The sequence below is a fragment of the Ursus arctos genome, unplaced genomic scaffold (genome assembly GCF_023065955.2).
Source record: "Ursus arctos isolate Adak ecotype North America unplaced genomic scaffold, UrsArc2.0 scaffold_19, whole genome shotgun sequence".
NCBI classification, from domain to species: Eukaryota; Metazoa; Chordata; class Mammalia; order Carnivora; family Ursidae; genus Ursus; species Ursus arctos.
The window spans coordinates 2,166,186-2,189,790 of record NW_026622863.1 but is presented as its reverse complement, the minus strand read 5'-3'; the positions used below and the strand labels follow the sequence as shown (position 1 = coordinate 2,189,790).

Here is a 23,605-nt window from a genome sequence, read left to right as displayed (position 1 = left end):
ACAGTTAACCGCTGTGCCACCCAGGCGCCCCTCCCAGAGGAGCTTCGAGTTGTATTCATGTACAAAATAATTTGGTTAAATTTTCGTCAGAAGAATGGTTAAGCTATTTTTTTTTTTAAGATTCTTTTTACTCATGAGAGAGAGAGAGAGAGCACAAGCAGGGGTAGGGGCAGAGGGAGAGGGAGAAGCAGGCTCCCCAGGTGAGCAAGGAGCTGCACTCCAGTCTTGACCCCAGGACCCTGGGATCAGGATCACAACCTGATCTGAAGGCAGATACTTAGCCGACTGAGCCACCCAGGTACCCTCAAAGTGAGGGTTTTTATAGTTTGGATTATGCAACCATACAGTTAAGAAGACCCATCTATATCTGTATATCCCTGAGAGCAGGCCTAACAGAAGGCTGTGTATGATAACCCACCCCCATGTGGAAGGATTGAATTACTGCTAACCAGAATAGAAAGAAACATAGCTGTCGGGGCGTGGGTAACCCCTGTTGGCAGGAAGGACCCCAAGCAGAAAGGTCGCAGGCAGCAGATAATTATTTCACGCCGAACCCCAAAAGCTTTGTGTGTCCCGAACACTTTTATAGTCCCTTATATATAACGTATCCCATACAAAGAACACTAAGGAGGGTATGGTCATAGCACAATGAGAAAAAACTAATAAAAAGAGATCATTTGTTTTTATGCTAGATGAGACTATAATAACGAACACTTTGTTATGGGGAACTGATAACATCCAAGGAGATGAGCAGGTCACAGGGCAGGATACATTTCAGTTGGTTCCCCACAAGTCCCAGAAACTAGTATTTCTTGGACCTGAGTAAACTGTTAACTTTGCCCATTCTGGTTCTTACAATCCAGATGTGAAAGGTGGCATCTTACCCGCTGCTCAGAAGAAACAGCCAAGGTAATGGGAAGAAAGCAAAATATTCAAAGGCCAAATAAGAGGGCCCGTAGACTCTCAAGAGATCCCTCCCTTAACAGTCCCATATATGGGCAAAAGCTGGAAAAACAGCAATCCTTGAGAATTTCCTTAGAATTAAACAAACGAAAAACCTGTGGAACGGCGAATCAGCTGTTCGTGCTCATTCCAGAAATAATGTTAGATTATGTGAGTGATTTGTGATGGCTTTCCTGCATGCGCTCGCTTGCAGATTTCTGAAGCTGTCCACCAGGGACAGCTTCACGGGGAGAGGAAGAGCTGCAAAACGGTGCCTCTCCCAGCCGCTGACACTCCAAAACACTGCAGTCTAGTGAGGGTCAACTTCAAAATCCTCCTGACTAAATCCTTCCTGAGAATAGCTGCCGGGGCTGCTCTTGAGCAATACTTGTTTGTTTACTTGTTCTAAAGAGCGAAGAGAAGACACAGGAATGATAGGACAGTGGGCCAATAGCTGCCCAGACAGCCTCCAGGCTGGACTATTTCTTCCAATCAGAAAGAGGAGAGGTGGGACAGGCCAGGCAGGCCCGTGGCGAGGAACGACTTCTCGGTGTGACTTGTCCTCCATGTTGTATGTGTCAAAAATAATGTGTCCTGCACTGCAGCTTACTGTTTCATGCCTCATTTAACAGATTCTTAGAAATAGCTAGACAGCATGATGTACAGCCATGTCACGTCACTAATGCTGGAGGCATCATGTTCGATTTTTTTGTGGTTACCCTATTTTCTCCACAATATGGCCATTTCATTTGATGGAAAAGGGAAGAGGGTCGAGGTATTTAAAACTGACACCATCTGGCTTTCTAGACTAATAGTTTGATAGTTTAAAGGCACCCTGAGATTACTGGAGAAAATATTTAATAAATTTGAAAGATGTGTTCTTGCTTTTCTACTTCATATGGATTATTTTAAGGAACAGTAATATGTGTCATTCATTTAAAAATAAATCATACTATGCTTACATTAACTAGCTTAAAATAATTCATGAATAATATTAATTTACCACTCTGAAAATTGTTCACTACATCAGACTTCTATTAAACTGCAATTGAGGGCACATGAAAATTTTCTAAGTTATTTGTTTATCCGTATGTTAATATAAGTTAATAAACTTTAGATATAATTTATATATTATGAATATGCTATTCTTACAAGGAGATTATGCTTATGAGACACCTTTACATGCCCACAGCCTTGGATGATTTTCTGAGAAACACATAGGGAGATGTGGTTTTAGATGCAAGTAGGAATTCAAGGTTAGGGGAAGACTTTAACAGTCACTGTAAATGTGGACTTCAGTACTTGAAAATCACAGTGATCCTGTCCCATCACTTGCCCAGCCCTTGAAGCCTATCCCTGCATGGCTGTGAACTCAAGGCCTGGGGTAATTTGGCAAAGCTTTATGGATGCCTAAGGGACTAGGGAAATATGAAACTCTCCTTCCCTTCCCCCAAACTCCATATGCCAGATAATTGATTTTTTTCCCCTCTTGCATTTGGAACAGTTGTCCAGCAAGAGAACGAAAAATCCATTTCTTACAAAATAGCAATTAAGCCAAGAAAGCAGCTCACCAGTCAATACTTAATATCCAAAAAAAAAAAAAAATCCAGAAAAGAAAGCAGCAAACAGTCCATACTTTTTTTTTTTTAAGGCTTATTGATTTATTTTAGAGAAATAGAGAAAGAGCGAGGGGGTGGGGGCAGAGAGAGAGCATCAGAGAATCTCAAGCGGACTCCCCACTGGGGAGTCTGACACTGGATCTCACAACCAGGAGATCATGACCTGAGCCAAAATCAAGAGTCCCCTGGCCAACTGAACCCCCCAGGTGCCCCTGCACTCTCTTTAAGACTTCAACCCTGGTTATTTTGTTTGGCAGAAGGTAGGTACGTAAGAAGCACTGATTGAATTTTTGTTTTTCAACTTTCACAGAATAAATACAAAGCAACCAAGATGGTACACTTGGAGCTTGAAGCCTTCGTTCGGAACTTTGGAAACCAGATAAGATGTTTAAGTGCTTTGATTCAGAGGTTTTTCAAGGTAAAGAACGGTGACAAAGAGGGGAGAACACCTGACAGAAAGTGACACAGGCACAAATGAACTGTTGTCTAGTAAACAGCAGAATGAAAAGCTACAGCTACCATCATTGTTCTGGGCTTGGGGAATAATAATACAAGGATATGCAACATGTTTGGCTTCTCTGTAAGGAAAGAAATCCCAGCTACATTAAAACCATTTTCAGGAATATATTTTAGTATGTTTTGTATGTTTGCGTAATCATGTATACAGCACAATGCAATTACTCTATCAAACGGTCCTATAAGAAAGGCTTCCACAGACTCAGAGGGTAAGAGGTCGGGAGCTATGGTAATGTTTCTAAATATTAGGTATTACAAAGCAGGCAGTCTAGGACTGCAGCGCTGTCCACACAGCTGCACGTCCAGCAGACGTGGGGACGCGCAGCGAACGAACGGTCTGCAGTTTGCAGGCTCCTCTCCAAGCACCTGGCGTCCTCCAATGTAACTGTGCGCTCACAGCGGACTCTGAGGCTCGGGAGGATGTTCGGCGGCGGGGAGCCCGAGGGGTGTGAGCGGGCTGGGCCCTAACTCCCTGGGGCCACATGGGACCAGTTTCCTAAACACACAACAGCGACAGGTGCCCGACGTGGACGAGCAACCAGCAGCACCCAGACCCGTGGCGCTGAGGCGGGAGCACGCAACGACTGTACTTTCGAGTCGAAGCTTCCTCGGCCGTCGGCACAGGGAGGCGGCACACCAGCGACTAGGGGTCAGCAAGAGAAGCTGGGCCACGCGGGACGGCGCAGGAGGCGCACCCACCCTCCTGCGGCCGCGCCTGGACCTCCGCGCCAGGTTTGGGTCGGCCCACGCTCCTGCGCATCGTGGGCTCTCCGCTGCGCACGCGCGCGGCCCAGCTTCCGCCACGCCCGCCATGGCGGCGGCGGCAGCCGGCCTTGGCCCCGCCCCCCCGGGACGCCGCGCCGGTCACCTGACGCGGCTGCGGGCTGAAGAGACACAAGGGAAGTCGCTGTCGCCACAGTCAGAGCTTTTGCCGCCGTCGTCGCCACCGCCTGCAGCAGCCGGGATCCTCCGCTTCACCGCCTCCGCCTCGCCGCCCGCGCTATGCCGTCGGAGAAGACCTTCAAGCAGCGCCGCACCTTCGGTGGGTGCCGCGGCGTGGGGGGGGGGGCGGTGCGCGGGCCGGAGGAGGGGCTGAAGCGGGGACCCAGGGCGGCCGGGGTCGGCGACGGCCGGGGCGGGGGCCGACGGGGGGCTGACGGAGGAACGGGGTTTGACGTGGGGATGAGCAGGGTGGGACCCAGGAGGGGCGGAGGCGGGGACCCAAGGTGGCCGGGGACAGCGACGGCCGGGCCGGGCCGGGGGCCGGGGGAGGGCTGAGGAGGGCTGAGGGGCCGGGGGCCGACGGCGTTGTGGGGTTGCGGGGGGAGGGTCGGGGCTGACGGAGGGCTGAGGGGGTCGGTGTCGGGGCCGGGGGAGGCTCAAGGGGCTGAGGGGGCCGGGGCCTGAGCGGCGTCGGACCCTGGCAGCTCCCTCCCTCCGTCGGCCGCGTCTCGGGCGAGGGCGGCCGTCCGTCCGTTCCGGGTCGGGGCTGGGGGCCAACGTGGGCCGGAGGGCCGAGGCCTGAGCGGTCGGACCCAGGGAACCCCTCCCCCGGCTGTGTCGCGGGCGAACCCAGAGAGCCCCCCCCACCCGGGGCCGGGTCTCGGGCGAGGGCGGCTGTCCGTCCGTCCGCTCCGGGTTGAGGCTGGGGGCCGACGTAGGGCTGGGGGGCCGGGGTCTGAGCGGGGTGGACCGTAGGAGCCTCTCCTGGCCCCCAGGCCGTGTCGCGGTCAATGGCGGCTGTCGGCCGGGGGGGTCGGGGTTAGGGCCTGTGCGCGGTCGACCCAGGAAGGCCCCCCACCCCCACCCCGGCCGGCTCGCCGTCGAGGGCGGCTGTCAGTCCAGAGCGCGCCGCGGCGGAGCTGCTGAATCACCTTTTTGGCCCCCAGCGGCCGTGGCCCGGTTGTTTGCTGGGTTCTCACGTCAGCCCTGCAGTCCTGGGGGTCGCTGCGCCTCCGGAGGCGCAGACCCGAGTAAGAAGGGTGCCCATGGGGGAGGCCAGGCTGTGACAGGTCCTTTGAAGTGATGACACCAGTATGCAAGTGAATCATCTCCAGGTAAGTCGCCTTGGTCACACGTGGTCGCTTGCAAACGTTGGTACCCTGCTTGAGAGGAGGAGTGTGCAGACTGGTGAGCTCTGGAGGTGGAGCTTTGTCCACATCCCTGCGCCGTCCAGTGTAGACCGGGTGTGGCGGCACGTCTGGATCTTGTCCGTGGCAGGCGAGCGAGGGTCAGTGGCTTTTCTTTTTGGCTTGCCGTTGCATTCATACTTTTCCACCAGCAGTAAATCCGTTCTTTCCCAGTTGAGGCTAGAAACCCAACTTGGATTTCCTAGCATTTGGCGAAACTGAAAGTAACATTATCACAATATTTACGCCTCCAGAAAAATGACGATAAGGAAGTGACTGGTGTTCCCCGGTATCAAGAAAATCCTGCACTAACAACGGGGCCCCCGGGCAGTGTGTTGAGGGGGTGGTGTTTATAGCAGCTCAGGGGAGTTCCCTGGGGTCATCTTCCTTAGGGTCTGTGGCGGCAACACCAACACCACGCACTCCTTTTGTTTCCTTGCCTGAAGTCTACAAAGAGCTGAGCATTCCCACAGCTTGGACGTGGTGGTGTGGGTCTCAGTACTAGTAATGATTTGATTGCTTGGCCCTGAGCAGCTGCCAAGCACACCTTTTCAGTCTCTTGGGCAGTTTGTTGTCTAGCAACAACACTTGGATGTGCGGTTTTTGTTGGGAATGTTCTCTTTAATGACCCCTGTGAACTCTCAATATTGTTTAGCTTTTATGCAGCCCTGAGAGCAGCATCTGAAGCAGATTTCCTCTCGTATCTGGCTTCAGGCCTCACTGGCGTTTTAAAGTTAACTGAGGGGCGCCTGGCTGTCTCAGTGGATGGAGCACGTGAGTCTTGATCTCGGGGTTGTGAGTTCAAGCCCCACGTTGGACATAGAGCTTACTTAAAAAAAAAACAAAAAACAATAGAAGTTAACTGGGGACATTTGTGTGGGAAAGATGTTTATTTTCTCATGACTGAAACTATAGTTACTTTGCTTTTGCTTTGAGTATTTTTAGGTTATTCTAGAAAAATCTCTGAAGAGTAGGTGGTAAGACTAGGAAAAGTGAGATTAACGTATTCTAATTCACCTGGAACCTGTGGCCCTGAGGGTAAACCAGGAATGCTTACATTTTTTCCCCATTAGTACATCTTATATATACTCTTTGTGGGCTCCCCCCTTAGCTCACCTTTACCCCCCCCTTTTTTCTTTTTTTTTTTTATAAGATTTTATTTATTTATTTGACAGCACAAGCAGGGGGAGCAGCAGAGGAAGAGGGAGAAGCAGGCTCCCCGCTGAGTAGGAAGCCCAATGCGGGGCTTGATTCCAGGACCCCGAGATCATGACCTGAGCCGAAGGCAGCCGCTTAACAGACTGAGCCACCCAGGCGCCCCCCCTTTCCCCTTTTAAAAAGATCTCTTTAATAGTCATTTTGCAGAAACAGATCAAATATCATTTAATGGCTCCTGCCTTTCTTTGCTTCAGTGCTGACAATTTTTACTGATTTGTAGCCCAGTAAATGAGGGAAATCAATTCTTTGGAGAGAACCTCTTCAGTAGAACCTAAGAGCAGCCGCACTTAGCTTAAGCAGTTCTTTCTCTTTCCAAGTGAATGAGTTTAGGTTAATTCGGAATTGAATATAGCTCTGCTGATATCTTCTACTGGGATTGACAGGGTTGAAGTGGACCTTGGGGCTCACCCCAAAACAGCCCTTTTTTTTGTAGCTGAAGAAACTGGGTGGGGCCCAGAGGTGAAGATCATGGTCCACCTAGTGGCAGAGTCTGGATTTGCACTTTATCTTCTGCCGTGTATTTTCCCCGCCTCCAGTAGGTAGCCATCATTTCCAATACATGAGATGGGCCAGCACTAAGTCAAAAAGCATAATGTGCCTTTGCAGGTATGTGGAAAAATTTTATGAACTTCCAGAGTTGTGTTTGAGCAAATAATTCTGGATTTGGTCTGCTCACATGTAATAATTTTGATTCAGCTTCTGTCCCAGTTTATTTAATGACACTGTTCTGCTGTGATTTAGTGGTGAGCAGGTTGAAGCTTCTCCATTAATATCAAAAAAGTTAGCATGTCTTGAGGGAAGTTTATGTGTTGGTCTAGAATAAACACCTCCAAGTACTCTAATAAGGTAGACTGTAGAGCGAGGGTTATGCCAAAACGTAGGTAGCGCTGCCAGAACTGACGCTGTGGTACTCCTTGATGGATTGAATATTACGTTTATGATTTATAGACAGATGGGGGCAATATTTATTCTTCCATTTCACTGAGTGAAATAAAGTTTTTTTACTTTAAATACCCCAGGGAATCCCAAAGCAACTTTGCAAATGGTACGTTGGTAAAAATAAGACACCTTAGACTCCTTTCCTCTATTTTTATGTTTCTAAGTCTTGTAAGGATTCTTAGAGACAGGAGAAAAGGAATCTGGGAAGTATATCTTGACACACATTTGGAAGAGTGTTTATTTCCATTTTACAACTTTAATTTGTTTATTAACCATCTTGTGTGTGCAAGGCTGAGCCCCTGTAAATACAAAGATGATTAGAAGCAGGTCCCTGGCTGCCAGGGGCACTCTGTTGAAGAAGACAAACAATAAACAGGTCATTACAGTATTAAAAACAAACAAACAAACAAAAAACCCACAAAAAACTTGAGTAAAAGAATTGCTCATATGTGCCTTTGATTTGTGTTGTTGGTAATATTTTTGTTAAATATACTGTTTGTCTCTGAAAATAGCTGTCTATTCAAAAGAGTAAGGCGCAGGCCTATACCATATTTGCTCAGTTAATCCAGGCTTACCACTGGGTTTTCACTGCAACTGGCCAAGATATTCATGACATTCCTATGAGACTTTGCTATTACTTGTTTTTACCTTAAGGAAGTAACTCGTTTCATACCTCAGTTTTCCCACCTTTAATAAAAATAATGATTTTTGGTCATATTTTGGGAATAAATCAAGGTAAACTTTTGATACTAAAGTATAGAAATTACAGTTTCTGATTTGAAGCCCCACATTTATTTTTTTTTAAAGATTTTATTTATTTATTTGACACAGAGACAGCCAGTGAGAGAGAGACAAGCAGGGGGAGTGGGAGAAGAAGAAGCAGGCTCCCACCAGAGGAGCCTGATGTGGGGCTCGATCCCAGAACGCCGGGATCACGCCCTGAGCCGAAGGCAGATGCTTAACGACTGAGCCACCCAGGCACCCCATGAAGCCCCACATTTAAAGCCTATTTTGTTTCTTTCATTTTCCACTTGCCAAAACAAACCTATTTTCTTGTATTAAAAAAACTCCCTCTTCTGTCTGAATGTTTCCACTTAACTTTCAAATTTATTAGGATAAGCTTTTTTTTTAAATTTGAAAAATCTTAAGCAGACTCTGCCCTGAGCGCAGACCCTGAGATTTCGACCAGAGTGGAAAGATGCTTAACCGACTGAGCCACCCAGACATACCAGTTAGGATACGCTTTTAAATATGAAGCATATTCCAGGGTATATTAAAGAATTACCATTCATTTGCTAGAGTGAATTAATTGTGATTTCCTCTAACCTCTAAAATAATCTTCCCTGACAAAATGGAGGTTTTTGGGGGCACCTGGGTGGCGCAGTCGTTAAGCGTCTGCCTTCGGCTCAGGGCGTGATCCCGGCATTCTGGGATTGAGCCCCACATCAGGCTCCTCCGCTATGAGCCTGCTTCTTCCTCTCCCACTCCCCCTGCTTGTGTTCCCTGTCTCGCTGGCTGTCTCTGTCTCTGTCAAATAAATAAATAAAATCTTTAAAAAAAATAAAAAAATGGAGGTTTTTGTTGTGAAGAGGGTTGATAGCTAAGTCTAGATGGTAGAGCACCTTTTCCTGGGGTAGGACAGACATAGGGTAGGTCTCAAAGCTGAGAGAAGCATTGAAGGGGGATCAGTGACACCCACAGAAATGGAGAAGGATTTGAAGGATGATGCCAGGGGAAAAAAGTCCTCCTCCTCCTGTGTTTCCTTTACTCTCCGTATTCTACTAATCAGCTCCTTCACTTTGGACCCTAGATGTGTGGGTTTTCCACACATCAAGCAATTCGGCGGACTGTCCTACAATTTAAAATTTTTAAAAATTTTATTTGATTAATTTATCTGTCTATCTAGTAATCTCTATACCCAGGGTGGCACTTGAACTCACGACCCTGAGATTGAGTCAAATGCTCAACTGACTGATGACTCTCCTACAGTTTAACTCAGTTCTAATTCTGTTTACCTGGTGAAAACCTCAGCCCAGCAGGTTGAGTTCAGCCCCACAGTACTGCCTCCCGCCTGCGACTCCGAACACTAACCGCAAGTGCAGCTTGTTACTTGTGCTTTGGACCAACTGGCTATAAATCAGAGGTTCCTACGCCCCCCTCGTGTTCAGTTAAATTGCTAGAGTGGTTCACAGGAAAACTGTTTCTTTGCTAGATTACTGGCTTATTACAAAGCATATGAAAGCATACACATGAACAGCCTGATGAAAAGTATATAGGGTAAGGTCGGGAAGAGTCCTGAGCACAGAAGCTTCTGTCTCTGTGGAGTTTGGAGTGTGCCACTCTCCCAGCACCTGGAAGCCTGAGCGCCATCCTTTTGATGGAGATTTCATTACTTGGGCATGATTGGTTAAATCATTGGCCATCGGTGATTCGTCCTCCAAGCTCCTTTCCCCTCCCTGGTGGTTGGGGTGGGTCTGAACATTGCAAACCCCAAATCACTATTCTTTCTCCCTGGCAACCAGTCCTCCATCTTTAGGAGCTTTCCAAGGAGCTTTCCAAAAGTTACCACGTTAAAATAAACTCAGGTATGGTTGATTGGGGTTTGCTGTGAATAACCAGCTCTGCCGGGACCAAGTACAGATTTTTTTTTGTTATTACTCACTACGTTGTAGATTGTGAACCACTAAGCTAAACTTACTATTAACAATAACTAAATTTATCTCTATTCTCACGTACTGAATAGGAATGTGTGCCAGTAGGAATCCCTGAGTTTGCAGTCTTTTATAGCAGATATGTTAGTAATTTTATCTTAGAAGCTGATTTAAAAATGTTGAGTGGGAAAATAGAAATAGAACCTATATGTCCGTATTTGAACGTGGGAATTATTTCAGTCATTTTTATGAAAAATGATACTAAATGTTTTTTTTAGATCCAAAAAAATAGGCAACGGTAGAATATATTTATATAGATGATAGCATCTTTTTTCTGAAGCCACCAGGACTTCTCAGGAAGTCCATGACGTGGATCATTCATATAAGGGGGAGGAATACAGAGATATTCTCCAAAAAAAAGTATTCAACAGTAGAATTTGGGCTTTAAACTTTTTGGATGGGGGTGGGAGGGGGCAGTCACTGAGCAAAACTTTTTTTTTTTTTTTTTTTTTTTTTAAGATTTCATTTATCAGAGAGAGGGGGTACAAGCAGGGGGAGCCTGGGCTCCCCACTAAGCAAGGAGCCTGCTGAGGGACTCAATCCCAGGGTCCTGGGAACGTGACCTAAGCCAAAGGCAGACTCTTTTTTTTTTTTTTTTAACATTTTATTTATTTATTTGACAGAGATAGAGACAGCCAGCGAGAGAGGGAACACAAGCAGGGGGAGTGGGAGAGGAAGAAGCAGGCTCCCAGCGGAGGAGCCTGATGTGGAGTTCGACCCCAGGACTCCGGGATCACGCCCTGAGCCGAAGGCAGACGCTTAACAACTGAGCCACCCAGGCACCCCCAAAGGCAGACTCTTAAACAACTGAGCCACCCAGGCATCCCTGAGCAAAACTGTTTAAATGTCAAATAGGGCATTCTTTTTTCCCCGTATCTCTTTTGGGCAGTTTCTTTTCTATTAAGCACTGTATCATTGAAAAGCAGGAAGTAATAAGAGAAAATTGCATTGACGAGCCTATGGTTTATCTTAGATTCCTATATCAACTTAAATTTTGGACAATTCACAAAAATAGGTCGTGGGAGTCATTGGAGGAAAGATTGGTAATGCCACGCAGTTAATCTGCTCTTTATATTTGACTGCAAGCCTGTGGTCCCAAACCCTTGAAACTGGGAATTCTGTACTCTTGGTCTTGTGTCATACACCTGCAAGAGCTGTGTAATTGCATGTTGGTTTACGTACAAGTTGCATATGACCTTACATATCAACTTCTGCCAGATATGATGTGCCAGGGCGTGGTTCCTCTCAGTTCTACGGAAGATGTCATTATTGCTCTGCTCTGCCACAGCTAGGGATAGGTGAATTTAGATACAGAAACCACCAGGAGAAATGCAGGAAAGAAGCTGCATTTTGGCCCTTAATAATGCCTGTGTCTCTTCCTTTTCGTTGCAGAACAAAGAGTAGAAGATGTCCGACTTATCCGAGAGCAGCATTCTACCAAAATCCCAGTAGGTAGTCTCCGGCACCTATGTTTCAGGGGTTAATAATGTACTCAAAAGAGAGCGCTGCTTAAGTACTTTAGTACAATGCTGAAGTATGCGTAACTGTGGGACAGGTTTCTACGGAGCTCGTCAGACAAGTAACCCCCATTGTCACTTTCATGACCTAGAATCGAGATATCTTAATATACAGTTCTTTCATATAATCACATTCTGTTTCCTCCTGAGTCTGAGTTTGCTGCCTTAGTGTTACACTCTTCACAAGTCAAATGTATTTGGGGGGAAAAGGACAGAGGGGCTAGGACTGTTGGTATTTTATCAATGGAAGGAAGTGTCCTCTCTGTGCCAAAGGAAGGAGTACTGCGGTAGGAAAATCAGCTCTCCGGATTGAAATGTGACTGTACGTTCCAGGCTGTCTTTTGATGCCCCAGAGAAGTCTGTTGTATTTGGCTGCTTTGCAGGAGATGGAGGAAAGACACTGCTCGTTCTTGTCATGCATAGGTGTCTCCGATGCTTTTTGCTGTGCCGAGGCGGCAGCACCCTCTACCCCAAATCCTTTGCTGGCAGACCCTAAAAAGGTTTCTGCTGAGGCACCAGGTCTGAGGAGAAGTGGTTAAGAGGAACTTCTGGTTTCAGATAGCAGCTGAGTTCAGGTCTTAGATTCAAGGTTACTGAGTGATGTTGAGCTAGTTACTAAAATTCTGAAAGGGGCTGCCACATCCTTATCTGTAAAATGGGAAGAGAATCCCATTCCGTGTAGTAGTTGGAAAGATTTGCCTAGTTCTGTGTACATGGTTGTTACCTCCTATGAAGGCTACAGACCACTTAGAAAGACACTCCACTGTTAAAAGTTCTGTAGAAGTTTCCATGTTTGGCTTTCTGACGTGTCCTATCAGACTAAGCTGAGGGGAAAGAGAAAAGGTCCAGAGGGTTGGGGCTGTAAGGTACATAGACAAGATAAGATGGGTCTGCCTAGCATTTTCCCAACTGTAGGATTCTACAGTAAAAGACACAGTCTCTGTTTTCCTTGGACTGTTTAGAAATTTCAGTCTGTCCTTATATTTGGGGTCAACATATGGCCTGGGGAATTTCCTTAATTTTAAGGTTTTCTTCATTCTTCACTTTTTGGTGCTAGCTAGTGGAAACAGCTAGCCCAGCAGTCTGCCAGGATTCGTTCTGCCCCCTCCTTTTGAAACACGAATATCTGTGTACATCAGCTGTCCTCTTTGCTAGCAGTTCCAGGGTTTTTGCAGAAATCACATACTTGTACTTCCACATATGGGCTCGTGACCCCTGAACAAGTTTACAGGCACTTCTTATTGGGAATAGCACAGATGGACAGAGAAGGAACGGGCAGCTTGCTGGCTCTCCGGTCCCCGTTCTCCACTCCCCAAGGACGGCTTTTTCTTCTGCGCTCCTGTCCATAACACTGCTGTCGAAATGTAACACTCGAGAAGGCACTTTTCAGGTCTAGCCAAATGCCTTACTCATAACTTACGTGTCTTCTCTCCCGAATTCAAAGTACAGGAAAAAGAAAAAATAAGAACCAGAAAGTCAGTCATTTGTAGGGGATTGTTTTCATGGAAATCACCAGCATCAGAGAGTCAGGGACACCTGAAAGGAGGGAGGTGCTCAAGGCCATGCTGTCCTGTGTCCCCAGGCTGCTGCTGTGTCTTCCTTTAATGAAAAGGGTCTAAGGTCAGGAGATGTTCTTCTCATTCTGACTGCTTCTGCCTCTTCCTGGACCAGGAATTTAAGATTTCTGTATTGCCTCTGATCTCTGCTGCTAGTCTAACCCAGGCAAAAGTAGTCTATCTGCTGATTCTCCCTTGTGGCTACCATGTTCTGAACACGCCCCATGAATAAAAGTCCTCGATCTTATCAAGGAAAGGAATAGCAGTTTGATTTGGCCTTACACAGACCCTTATGTGGGTCGCATACAGTGGAACAATGTACAGACAAGTATCTTCCCCTTTACTAAAGAAACGTTATGCAAAGATTTCCGTTCCTCTCTCCCAACTTCTCATTGTTGTGGCAGCGTGGGGCGTTGCTCTACCTGGAGAAGAGTGTCTGTGCTACAGTAAGAAGATGACGCGGCAAGGCGGTCAGCTCCCTGTGGCCAGCTCTTCTAGTGGCTTAGAACTAGGGGAGAAATTGTCCTCTGTGGAAAGGAAGTATGGCAAGGAGCGCATGGATTTATTTCCGTTCATGATGTGGAGCTGTTTTTGTTCCCTGCGTAGTGCAAGATTCTTGACTCTTAAAACTCATTGAAGAACTATAAGAAGTATTTCGTCAAAATGAAAGAATCTTCAAGTCTTTCTGCATAAAATTGGTTTCCAGAACCAACTGATCATTGTTATCTGCTTATCAGATTTTTACTTAGGACTTTTTCCACATTAGATAGAGAAACCAGTCTAGTATTAAAAAACACTTGTATTACCCAAATTAAGATCTCACACATTTTAGAGGAAATAGTGGTATTGCAACTGAATAGATTCTGAGGTTACACTTTAAGCTGGTGCCTAGCATCTGCTCTTATTTTTCTGACTACTTAGTATATTTTCATGGTTCCAAATAACAAAAAGAATATATAGAAAACTTTCACTACCGTGTTCACCTCCCTGGAGGCAGCCACATTGGCTTGCGTCCTCTGTTCTGTAAGGGATGAGACAAGTCTAAGCTAATGATCAGTCTTCCCAGAAGATCTGTGGGCAAACTAACAAATGTGCTGTTTCTATTTCAAACCCCATTTTGGTACGTGCCAGTTACAGCATAGGAAGTATTTCATCTCTTCATTGTTAATGGTTATTTTAATCTCTCGTCTGGCTGCTTTTCTAGGTGATAATAGAACGGTACAAGGGTGAGAAGCAACTTCCTGTCCTGGACAAAACCAAATTCCTTGTACCTGATCATGTCAACATGAGTGAGCTCATCAAGATCATTAGGTATTTAATCACCTTTCCCCTATTTCTTTGGGTAACTGCTCATATTCTGTATCAGACTTACAGGTAACCTTTGGTTCTGATTAACACTGTGCAAGCTTAATAAAACCTAAAGACATTTCCTTCCTTTCCGAGTTCTTCTCTTATCTGCTGGGTCTCCTGTCCCTCTCATTCTTCCATCATAACATCTAGTGTAGATGTTGTCTTTTTTTTTTTTTTTAAGATTTTAGTTATTTATTTATTATTATTATTATTTTTTAAAGATTTTATTTATTTATGTGACAGAGAGACAGCCAGTGAGAGAGGGTACAGAGCAGGCGAGTGAGAGAGGAAGAAGCAGGCTCCCAGCAGAGGAGCCCGATGTGGGGCTCGATCCCGGAACGCCGGGATCACGCCCTGAGCGGAAGGCAGACGCTTTAACGACTGCGCTACCCAGGCGCCCCATTAGTTATTTATTTGACAGAGAGAGGGCACAAGTAGGCAGAGTGGCAGGCAGAGAGAGAGGGAGAAGCAGGCTCCCCGCAGAGCAGGGAGCCCAATGTGGGACTTGATCCCAGGACCCTGGGATCATGACCTGAGCTGATGGTAGATGCTTAACCAACTGAGCCACCCAGGTGCCCCCTAGATGTTGTTTCTTAATCAGAAAAGTGTACAAGTTTTGTATGTTTCTCTCATTAGAACACTAATGGCTAGTCAGAGAGCATACTAATTTAAAACTGGCCTCGGGAATACAGTAAGAACGATCTAAGGATTACTGCTACTATCAGTCATGAATGTAGTCCCAGGAGATGCCCTGTGTTTTATGAGAAGTTTCAGGAGAGTCATCATCAGTAGGCATACATGTTATTTTGCCAGAAGCAGCATTTACAAAAGCTTTATACTTTTCTTTTTTTTTTTTTTTTTAAAGACTTTATTTATTTATTCGACAGAGATAGAGACAGCCAGCGAGAGAGGGAACACAGCAGGGGGAGTGGGAGAGGAAGAAGCAGGCTCATAGCAGAGGAGCCTGATGTGGGGCTCGATCCCACAGCGCCGGGATCACGCCCTGAGCCGAAGGCAGACGCTTAACCGCTGCGCCATCCAGGCGCCCCAGCTTTATACTTTCCTATTAGTGCGGGTGGGGATATTTTTACATGTCCCCTGCGTATTGATGCGTTGGTGTCTCTTCACATTGTTTTCTTTCAATAGGAGGCGCTTACAGCTCAACGCTAATCAAGCCTTCTTCCTGTTAGTGAATGGACACAGCATGGTGAGTGTGTCCACACCGATTTCTGAAGTGTATGAAAGTGAGAAGGACGAAGACGGGTTCCTGTATATGGTATACGCCTCTCAGGAGACATTTGGAATGAAATTGTCTGTGTAAGACTAGAAAAATGCATCTGTTCTTGAATTTTTTTAAACCCTTACCAAGAAAAAAAAAAAGGGATATTACCAACTGAGATTGATTGATCAGTTCATCCAGTCACAGATCATCAAAACAGTAGTGTTCCTGCCTAGGAGTTTTAGGAAGTTGTTTTGTCCTGCAGGCAGAAAAACTGAGCTCCAAATGAGCACATTCAGCTTTGGAAAATTATATTATTTAACCTAGGCTGTTTTGTTTTCAAATTTAGAAGTTTAAAAATAAAATACTTTGCATTCTAAGTTGCCAATAAAATAGACCTTCACATTGTTTTAATGCTCTTATCCTATTAGGAACCTTCAGTTTAAGCAGAGAGACATTCTTCACTAGGTTCACTGAACCAGCCAACTTTTTGTAGAAGGGTTTCTATTCAACTGGGGAAATCTCTGTAAGAGGATCTTTAAGCATAAGTTGTCAAGCATAGCCCCCCCCCCCCCCCCCCCCCCGCCGTTTGCCATAATAGTTGGCAAGAAGCAGGGAAAATGGGGGTAGGAAAACTCCGGACCGCTGCTCAAGGTTCCTGCTCCTAGCGTACGTGTACCCTGAGTCCGTGCTCTTGCGGTGCTGGCGAGTTCGTGCGTGCTTCTGTAGACGGTAACAGAGAAGAGCACCACCGCTCCGTAAGAACCTTGAATAATTTAAAATTTTGGTTTAGTTTCTCAAAGGGCCCAGAGAAGGGACGTGTGACATTTCTCCCGGTTTGTATGTTCTCTAGGAAGTCAAACTGCTGTCTGCTTTGGTAAAGAAACAAGCTGTTCTATCAGTTTCATTCCTTAGGACAGTGCTGGAAACTACAGAACACGGAAACTAAAGCATTACAGTTCAGATGCGCTCCCTCCACCCTTTGGCCTAAAGCTGTAGATGATCCATGTTTTATGTTAAGTGTGTGACTCCTATTAAAAAGCTACCACATTTTTGAGAGTATTTCAGTTGGCACTGGAGGTCAAGCAACCATTCAAGTTCCTCCACTCCTGAGTGCATGTCAGCTGTGAAGAAAACAGCAGCAAAAGGAGACCTAACGCTCTTTGCAGTTATTAATGTCAGAAGTTAAACATTTTCCAGGTTCAGCTAGACTAACCAGTGCTTCATTCTACCTGCATGGGGTTCACTACTTACTGTCTTTGTGGGAGTAGCACAGAAGGCTCGCAGACCACTTTAGACTGTGCCGTACAGGTCACGACTTCCCTCTGTGTGTTTAGGTGTGTGTGGTATCCCTGTACCTGTTAGTGGAAGTGACTTCTTAATGGGGGGGAGCAGTAGTACTGCGTATGCGCACTTGGCCCCCGACCTTCCAACCACTCTTCCCGCTGCATGCATCTGTCCACATGGCTAACTTTTAATATGTGTATTTTTACATTATGTAAATTCTTAATCAGCCTGTCTTGTTTAGAATGTATACATCATTATATCTGACATTCTTGTAACTACTGCGTGATCAGTACTATTCCTAGAAGAAATTCTGCTTTTTAAAACAACAAGTACCATGCGGAGAGGGGTGACTTCTATCCCACATGAGTGGGTGGTCACTAGGATCTCTAAACCAAGTACATTTTTAATGAACTAAGGTGAATAAAGGCACAACTAAAAACTGTCATCAAGCTCAATTTAATGGATCAGTATTTGATACTTGCAGTGCTGTATGCTGTCCGTACTATCCCGAGCCAGGCGGTGGTGGCAGTGGCAGGGGTGGGGTACAGAGGGGCACCCACCTCTGAAGGTCTCTGCCTTGTGCCAGGCACCATCCTCACCTTGGTCAGGGTTCTGCCAGCTGGTCTTGTCCTTGCACAAGTAAATTCTCCTGAGAACTAAAAGACGTGGCACAAAGTGGTTGGATAGATGGATGTGGGACCTGGGTGTTTTGTGGGAATAAACACTTGAAAACCTGCCACTCCAAATGAAAAAGTAAAACACAGCAGGTGCTGAGTGGCCCAGGAGGCATTACGTGGTTTGTGGTACCTTATGCCGCATCAGGGAAAGATGCCGTACAAACATCAGCCAGGTAGTGGCCAGCGTTACTCATTTGAAAAACTCACCCATTCCAAATTTAAGCAGGCACTTAAAGTGCTTGTGAAACAAACAAGCCAGGGAGCAAGATGAGGAAATGTTCTGCTTCCCCAAGTTCGTTGCTCAGGTGTGCATGTCCCCCTATCTTCAGAGGCCTGGTCTGACCAAACAGCAAGTCGGGGGGGCGGGGGGGAAGGCTGCTGTCGGCCGCAGGGATGGGCCAGTTGTGTCTCCTGACAGGAGCCCTGACGGCTGGAACTGTGTGTGCACGAAGTTTCCTCTGGGTAGCCACGGGCCTGGGGACCTCTGCTGGCAAAAGGCACCAGATTTCTCCCTCTGGTGTCAGCACTGCTCATGAGAACACCACAGTCCGGGGCCAGTTTGTGCTCATTAGACCACCACCATCCCAAATCCAGAGAGGATGGTGCTTTAAATGCCAGGACATGTTCACACCATGTGTTCTCACGTGTCTGGAAACGTTCCAAAGAAACTGGACATCAGTACATGCCAATCTTGATTTCTTATGGAACCTAGAGCTGTAACATCCCAAATCAAGAGTTAATGTTTCTGGTCATAGCAAGAATATTTTTTAAAGCCCGGGAAACTTGATAGAAAGTGGATTTAAAGCCATGTATCTCTTTTGTCAAGTGGAGAACGCAGAAAGGGGTGACTTGACTCCCTAGTCTGCAAATCAAGAATTGTGATTTATTTGAAGAGACGTGTGCTTCACATTCTATGAGACAGAGACCTAATAAAATGAAACAGCTTTTTTTAATTTTTATTTTCAGTACATTAAATTTACTCATAAAAACATTCTAAAAATGTACAATTTTTCCTTTTTAACAAAGTATAATAAAACATAAAAACTTCAAAAACAATACTTAACATTTACAATTCAAAATCAAATTAGCAGAATATTAAATATTTACAAAACTATATCTTTTAAAAATATTTATAAAGTTACATGCAATTTTGTAGAACTGACATAAAAGAATGGCTCAAAAATGGGAGAATTTTCCTTCATTCCTAAAAAGAAAATCTGTCCAATATAAGCTGTGAAGATTCTCGAGTACACAAGGTCTCTGGTTTCACTACCAAAGCCTTCATCTTTGTGCATGTAAGAACTTAATGCGTGTGAGGGGCTTGTCACAATCCCGGGGACTGACTGATGAGCCACACTGAGCTCCCCTCCCCCCAGAATAATGTAGTCAAGTTGACCTTTGGCCTCGACCAGCAAGTACATGGTTTTGAGAGTGCTGATTAAAAGATTTTTTCATTCAGAACCTCAGGACTTTGCAAACTGAGCCTCTTCGGAACCCACGGCTTTAAACGTCACCGGACTCATTCTTTGGGAGTCACCTGCACTTTGGAAAGGACGTCTGCCCACTCAGGTTCCACAGACCCATCCTCTGGGAAGGACACGGTTTCCCTTGCCATCCTTAAGACTCAATACATACGCCATCAGTAACCAGTATGTAAAACTAGCAAGGCATCAAATAACCCACCACAGAAGCAGGAAGAGTACAAAATGATAGGGAGTGAGGAGGGCGCAGCCCGATTCCGCGGGGCCAGCGCTCTCCAGCGCCACTGGAATGAGCCCAGAGCAAACCTCACTCAGATCCGGATGGATCGGATCCGCTGGCGCTCCAACCCGGACGCGCTGCAGTTGCGCTGTGCCGCTGGGCGGGGTCGCTGCGGCCGCTCCACACCTCCACGCACAGTGTAGTGCAAACTAGCTACGGTGACTTCTAAACAGTGAATTAAAACACCGAACCTACTAACTACTATATTCACAAGCCGACTCCTGTAATCTGGAGATTATAGATGATGCTGGTTATTTTGTTTTTTATTTTAATACCCAATCACACATACCTGCTTTGAAGAAAATAATTCTGTCGTTACTGTAAGTGCTACCTCCCATTTCCTCAGTGCTCTTTAGCAATTACGAGTTTTAACATTTAAACACTTTTCCAATTTTCAATATTACCATGAAATAAAAATTAGAAAAGAAGGTAGAAAGTTGAATGTTTGCTAAAAAAAAGAAATTAAATAGTTGTTTTATCCCAACGTTGTCTTCTACTTCAATCTGTACATTCCGCTTCCCCCATTCTTGGAGACAAAAAACGGGGATAGAAACTTTGCTGTATGACAGACGACACAGAGCCAAGTGGCTGGGCCACACCTACCTGGTTGCCACAGCATCTGCAAACTGAGCCCATGATTTCAGGACAACGACTACGCAGGTGAAAGGGTCAGTCAGATCTGTGTTTCTAAGAAGATGAGGACATCTGAGGAAATGCAAAATGCTCTTCAGGCTTACTGACTTTGGTTGCTTCTGGAGAGAAATTTATCAGAGATTACACTGCCAGCAAACATTCCCAAGTCCGAATGTTCACTTGGGAAGAGTCTCCCAGGTCGGCAGCTGGATGCTCTGTGTCCCATGTATCTCACGTTTACGTTTTAAAGTTCTCACCTTGGAATGGCCTCACTGGAGACATCACACTGCACATGCACTTTCAAAGACAAGTGGGACTTTTTCTAAGACCTTTGATGACTGGAACACAGCCGCACAATGTCTGGACTTCTTTACCTCAATCTGTCCTACTTCGAATCGAAGCTCCTATTTTAATTTTTTGTTGTATGGAACACACTAACCTCTAATATTTATCAAAATAGTCATCAGGGTAACAACAGACACTTTCATTCCCCAATACTGACCACTAAAACAAAAACCTTAAATATGATTTTTTTTCTTTTGTTATGAGACAGTTTTCAACAATTTCACTGTGTTGAAATAGGATTTATTTAAAATATTTCTTTGTTTAAAAAACCAAAAAATTTAAAAGTTTGGCTTTCAGCACATGTCCAGGCCACCGTAACGGCCTTCAGAAATATTAAAATCGTAAACATCAGTGGACACTCCCAAGTCTTCCTTTAACATCATATGACAAGTTCCAGGCTCGTACTCTTTAAGGCAAAGTTGTGTCAGTTCTCATTATTTTGACATTTTGTAGTGTTTAGAATTAAGAGATCAATGTAACATTCCCCAAAAAAGTTGTTGTAAGCATCACCATCACTTCAAAACTGTATGTAATACTGTGTACCAGGAAGAGAGAGAAGCATACAGAGGTCTGTCAATTCTGCATTGCATAGAAATGAAACTCGACTAAAATAAACTCTAAAAAACTCTACTAAAAGCCTTTCATAAAAAAATCTAACAACTCTGCTTTAGTTTCCCTCCAGCCAGGAAACTGATCATAAAATTTGAAGCCTCACGTCACCGTGCCTCAAATTCTAGGGTATTCTTTTGATTTACACCAATTCGGCATGAGGCTGATTGTCCCATTTTAAGAAAGGTCTCAACACTATGATTTTCTTTTTTTAAATAAATATTCAACTGCAAAATCCCTGGGCAAGGCCTTACCAATCAATATTTTAATATTGAAGGCTTTAGTGTTTAATAATGTTTGAGCAGAAAATTCCCTTTTAGCTTTAAAGGTTTAAGTCCCTAAATTTCAGACCAAGAAGCTTTCATTGTCATGGGGTGGAACAGAGCTGCGTGGTGAGGGCTTATTTCCCACTTCGGATAAAACTAGACTTCTGCAGATCTTGCAGCTCTGTGCTGTTGGTGTGGGCTCTTTCAGAGTCTTACCACTTTCTGTTGTGGTTTTCAGGTAATTTTTAGCAGAACTAACCACTAATACACAGCCTAATACAAAAGAAGTTGACAGGAGAACATTTCAAATCTTTTGCTCATAAATTATAGGACTGTATTATTGTTGAAATGTCTGTCTCAAGTGTGAATCCGTTAGCAGGAAGCCTTGGGGTCCTTGGGAGATCCGTGTGAGATAAAAGAACTTGCAACTTTGCTAAGGACGAGTAGCATCCCTCAGAGACTGCTCACGAAGGCCATGCGGTCACCGTGTCTCTGCGAGAGCTCCGTCGCAGTGGAAGATGACAGGACTTCAAGCTACTGAAGGGCCGGGAAGGAAGGGATTCTCAAAGCTTTGACAACTAGGGATTCTCTGGGACTTGGACCCTTAGATATTAAGTTGTTGCGAGTAACTACTTCTATTTAATAACATAGTTTAAATTTATTCGCAGAAAAAAAAATTAAAAACTTGAAACTGCTACAAGTGTTTTAAGGAGGGAAGGAAATGCTAAAATCTCTGTTGTGTACCAAGTCACGTAGCCTGCTGGTGCCAGCTCCTTAAAAACGGATTCTCTGAGTGTCTTGCACTGACTGGTCTCAGGGAGTCTGTCTCCCAGAACAGCGAGATTGACATCAGTTTACATTCTTCTGTAGTGCAATCCTTAAAAAGCCCAGAGAGATTAGTGTCTAACCACTTGAGGAACAAAACAAAACAAAAAACAAAACAAAAGGAAGGCGACATTTCCCTCACCCAGGGGTGTCAAGAGTCCGACTGGTGGAACTCCACGCGGAGAACTCCAACCTTCAGTTCTCGATTCCGATCTTGCGTAGCTGCCCTGGAATTACGTTGTGAGCCTGGAAGGACCGATGACGGCAGTGCTCCCCGGGAGACGGAGGTCTCCGCATTGCGACCACGGTGGAGGCGCCGACCAGGCAAGTCCTGACGTCAAGCTCCGATCTAGGATTTTGGCAATAAAACTGAGTTTGATGCACTCCTACGCTAGGTTTTCTATCCAGTCTAGTAAAGTAAAGCACCTTTGGATTAAAAATATTAAGCTCAACAGCAACTAGACTTCTCAGTTTTGTATTTAATTTTCCTTATGTCTCCATGGCTTAATAGTGTTCTGTTGCCAGAGAAAAATATCAGTCTGTGGAGTCCAGACTTTCTGCCGGAGGGGCATATTTCAACCTAAAAGTACCTAGAGAGAGGGGGGGAAAAAGAGATCAAATTTGAATCACTGTGCAATGACTACCAACAACTGAGCTGTCCGAAGTCCTTCCCAGAGTCACTGGTCAAGAGACGGGTGCTGGAAATTGGGACTACCTATTGTACCCACTCCCGGCTCCTCACTCCCACCCCCAAAACTAGACACTACAATGGGTCAATGCAAGGGGTGACACCGCCGGTCACCAGTCCGGTTCCCTATTCTTCAGGAGCTCGGTTGGGCTGTGGGCAGGGGAGGCCTGACCCTCACCACGGGCCTGTGCTCCCTGTTTCAGGAGACAGCCGCCGGGTGAGCACAGCCCACAGCCACGCCCACCTGCCACCAGCGTTGTCCCTAACGCTCTCTGGGTGACCGAGATGCACAGGCGGGCTTAGGAATCCCAGGTCTGGGGCAACCATCAAACGTCTATAGAGACCAAGTGACTTTTCCAGGCTGCACAGTGAATATCACAGAGCTGAGAGAGACCTTCCTCCTGCCTAGTGTAATCTCCCTTGCAGAGCAAACAGAAAGAACCAACCAGTGGCACCACCGCATCAGATACACACTAGAACTGGACTAGAGACACAGCAAGTGGAAGTAAGAACTTGGGGGGCGCATGCGTGGCACCACAACGAACGGTGACATCGCGCAGCCACGCACCGCCAGCCCGGCCACCGCGGAGGCAGAGAACAGGAGCAGGACAGCCGCAGCATCCGCACCGGCGAGCCACGCCCTCGGCTCTCAGCGGGACGCTGGGTGGGGGCGGTGCTCCCCAGCTCGCCGCCGGACAACCCCTCTCCCCCGCCGCCCGGTCCCCTCCGCCAGGAGGAGCAGGCTGCGACCAAGGGCAGCTTCGAGACAAAGCAGCCCTTTCGGAGGGCTTCACGGCC

The 23,605-nt window shown here is 45.9% G+C and overlaps 2 protein-coding genes across 3 annotated transcripts in view; one reads left to right on the top strand and one right to left on the bottom strand.

Annotated features, from left to right (window-relative positions):
* The first annotated feature begins 3,477 nt into the window (after window positions 1–3,477).
* MAP1LC3B (microtubule associated protein 1 light chain 3 beta) lies at window positions 3,478–17,448 on the top strand. Its single transcript, XM_026494641.4, has 4 exons — window positions 3,478–4,119; window positions 11,467–11,522; window positions 14,352–14,458; window positions 15,644–17,448. Exons 1-4 carry the CDS (start codon window positions 4,080–4,082, stop codon window positions 15,816–15,818), a joined length of 378 nt encoding a protein of 125 aa, XP_026350426.1. The 5' UTR covers window positions 3,478–4,079; the 3' UTR covers window positions 15,819–17,448.
* Window positions 17,449–18,610: 1,162 nt separating this feature from the next.
* ZCCHC14 (zinc finger CCHC-type containing 14) overlaps window positions 18,611–23,605 on the bottom strand; it is a 56,096-nt gene continuing 51,101 nt past the window's right edge. For both annotated transcript variants that reach the window (XM_026494640.4, XM_048223849.2), the window contains one exon: window positions 18,611–22,709. In XM_026494640.4, the coding sequence (XP_026350425.3) occupies window positions 22,654–22,709 (56 nt within the window). In that variant the 3' untranslated portion in view covers window positions 18,611–22,653. The remainder of the gene's footprint in view (window positions 22,710–23,605) is intronic.

Excerpts from the sequence above, each read along its gene's own strand:
- MAP1LC3B (XM_026494641.4), top strand. The coding sequence starts at position 4,080 with ATGCCGTCGGAGAAGACCTTCAAGCAGCGCCGCACCTTCG. Across the intron at positions 11,523-14,351 it reads AGCATTCTACCAAAATCCCA|GTGATAATAGAACGGTACAA; the intron begins GTAGGTAGTCTC and ends CTGCTTTTCTAG. Across the intron at positions 14,459-15,643 it reads GAGCTCATCAAGATCATTAG|GAGGCGCTTACAGCTCAACG; the intron begins GTATTTAATCAC and ends TTCTTTCAATAG.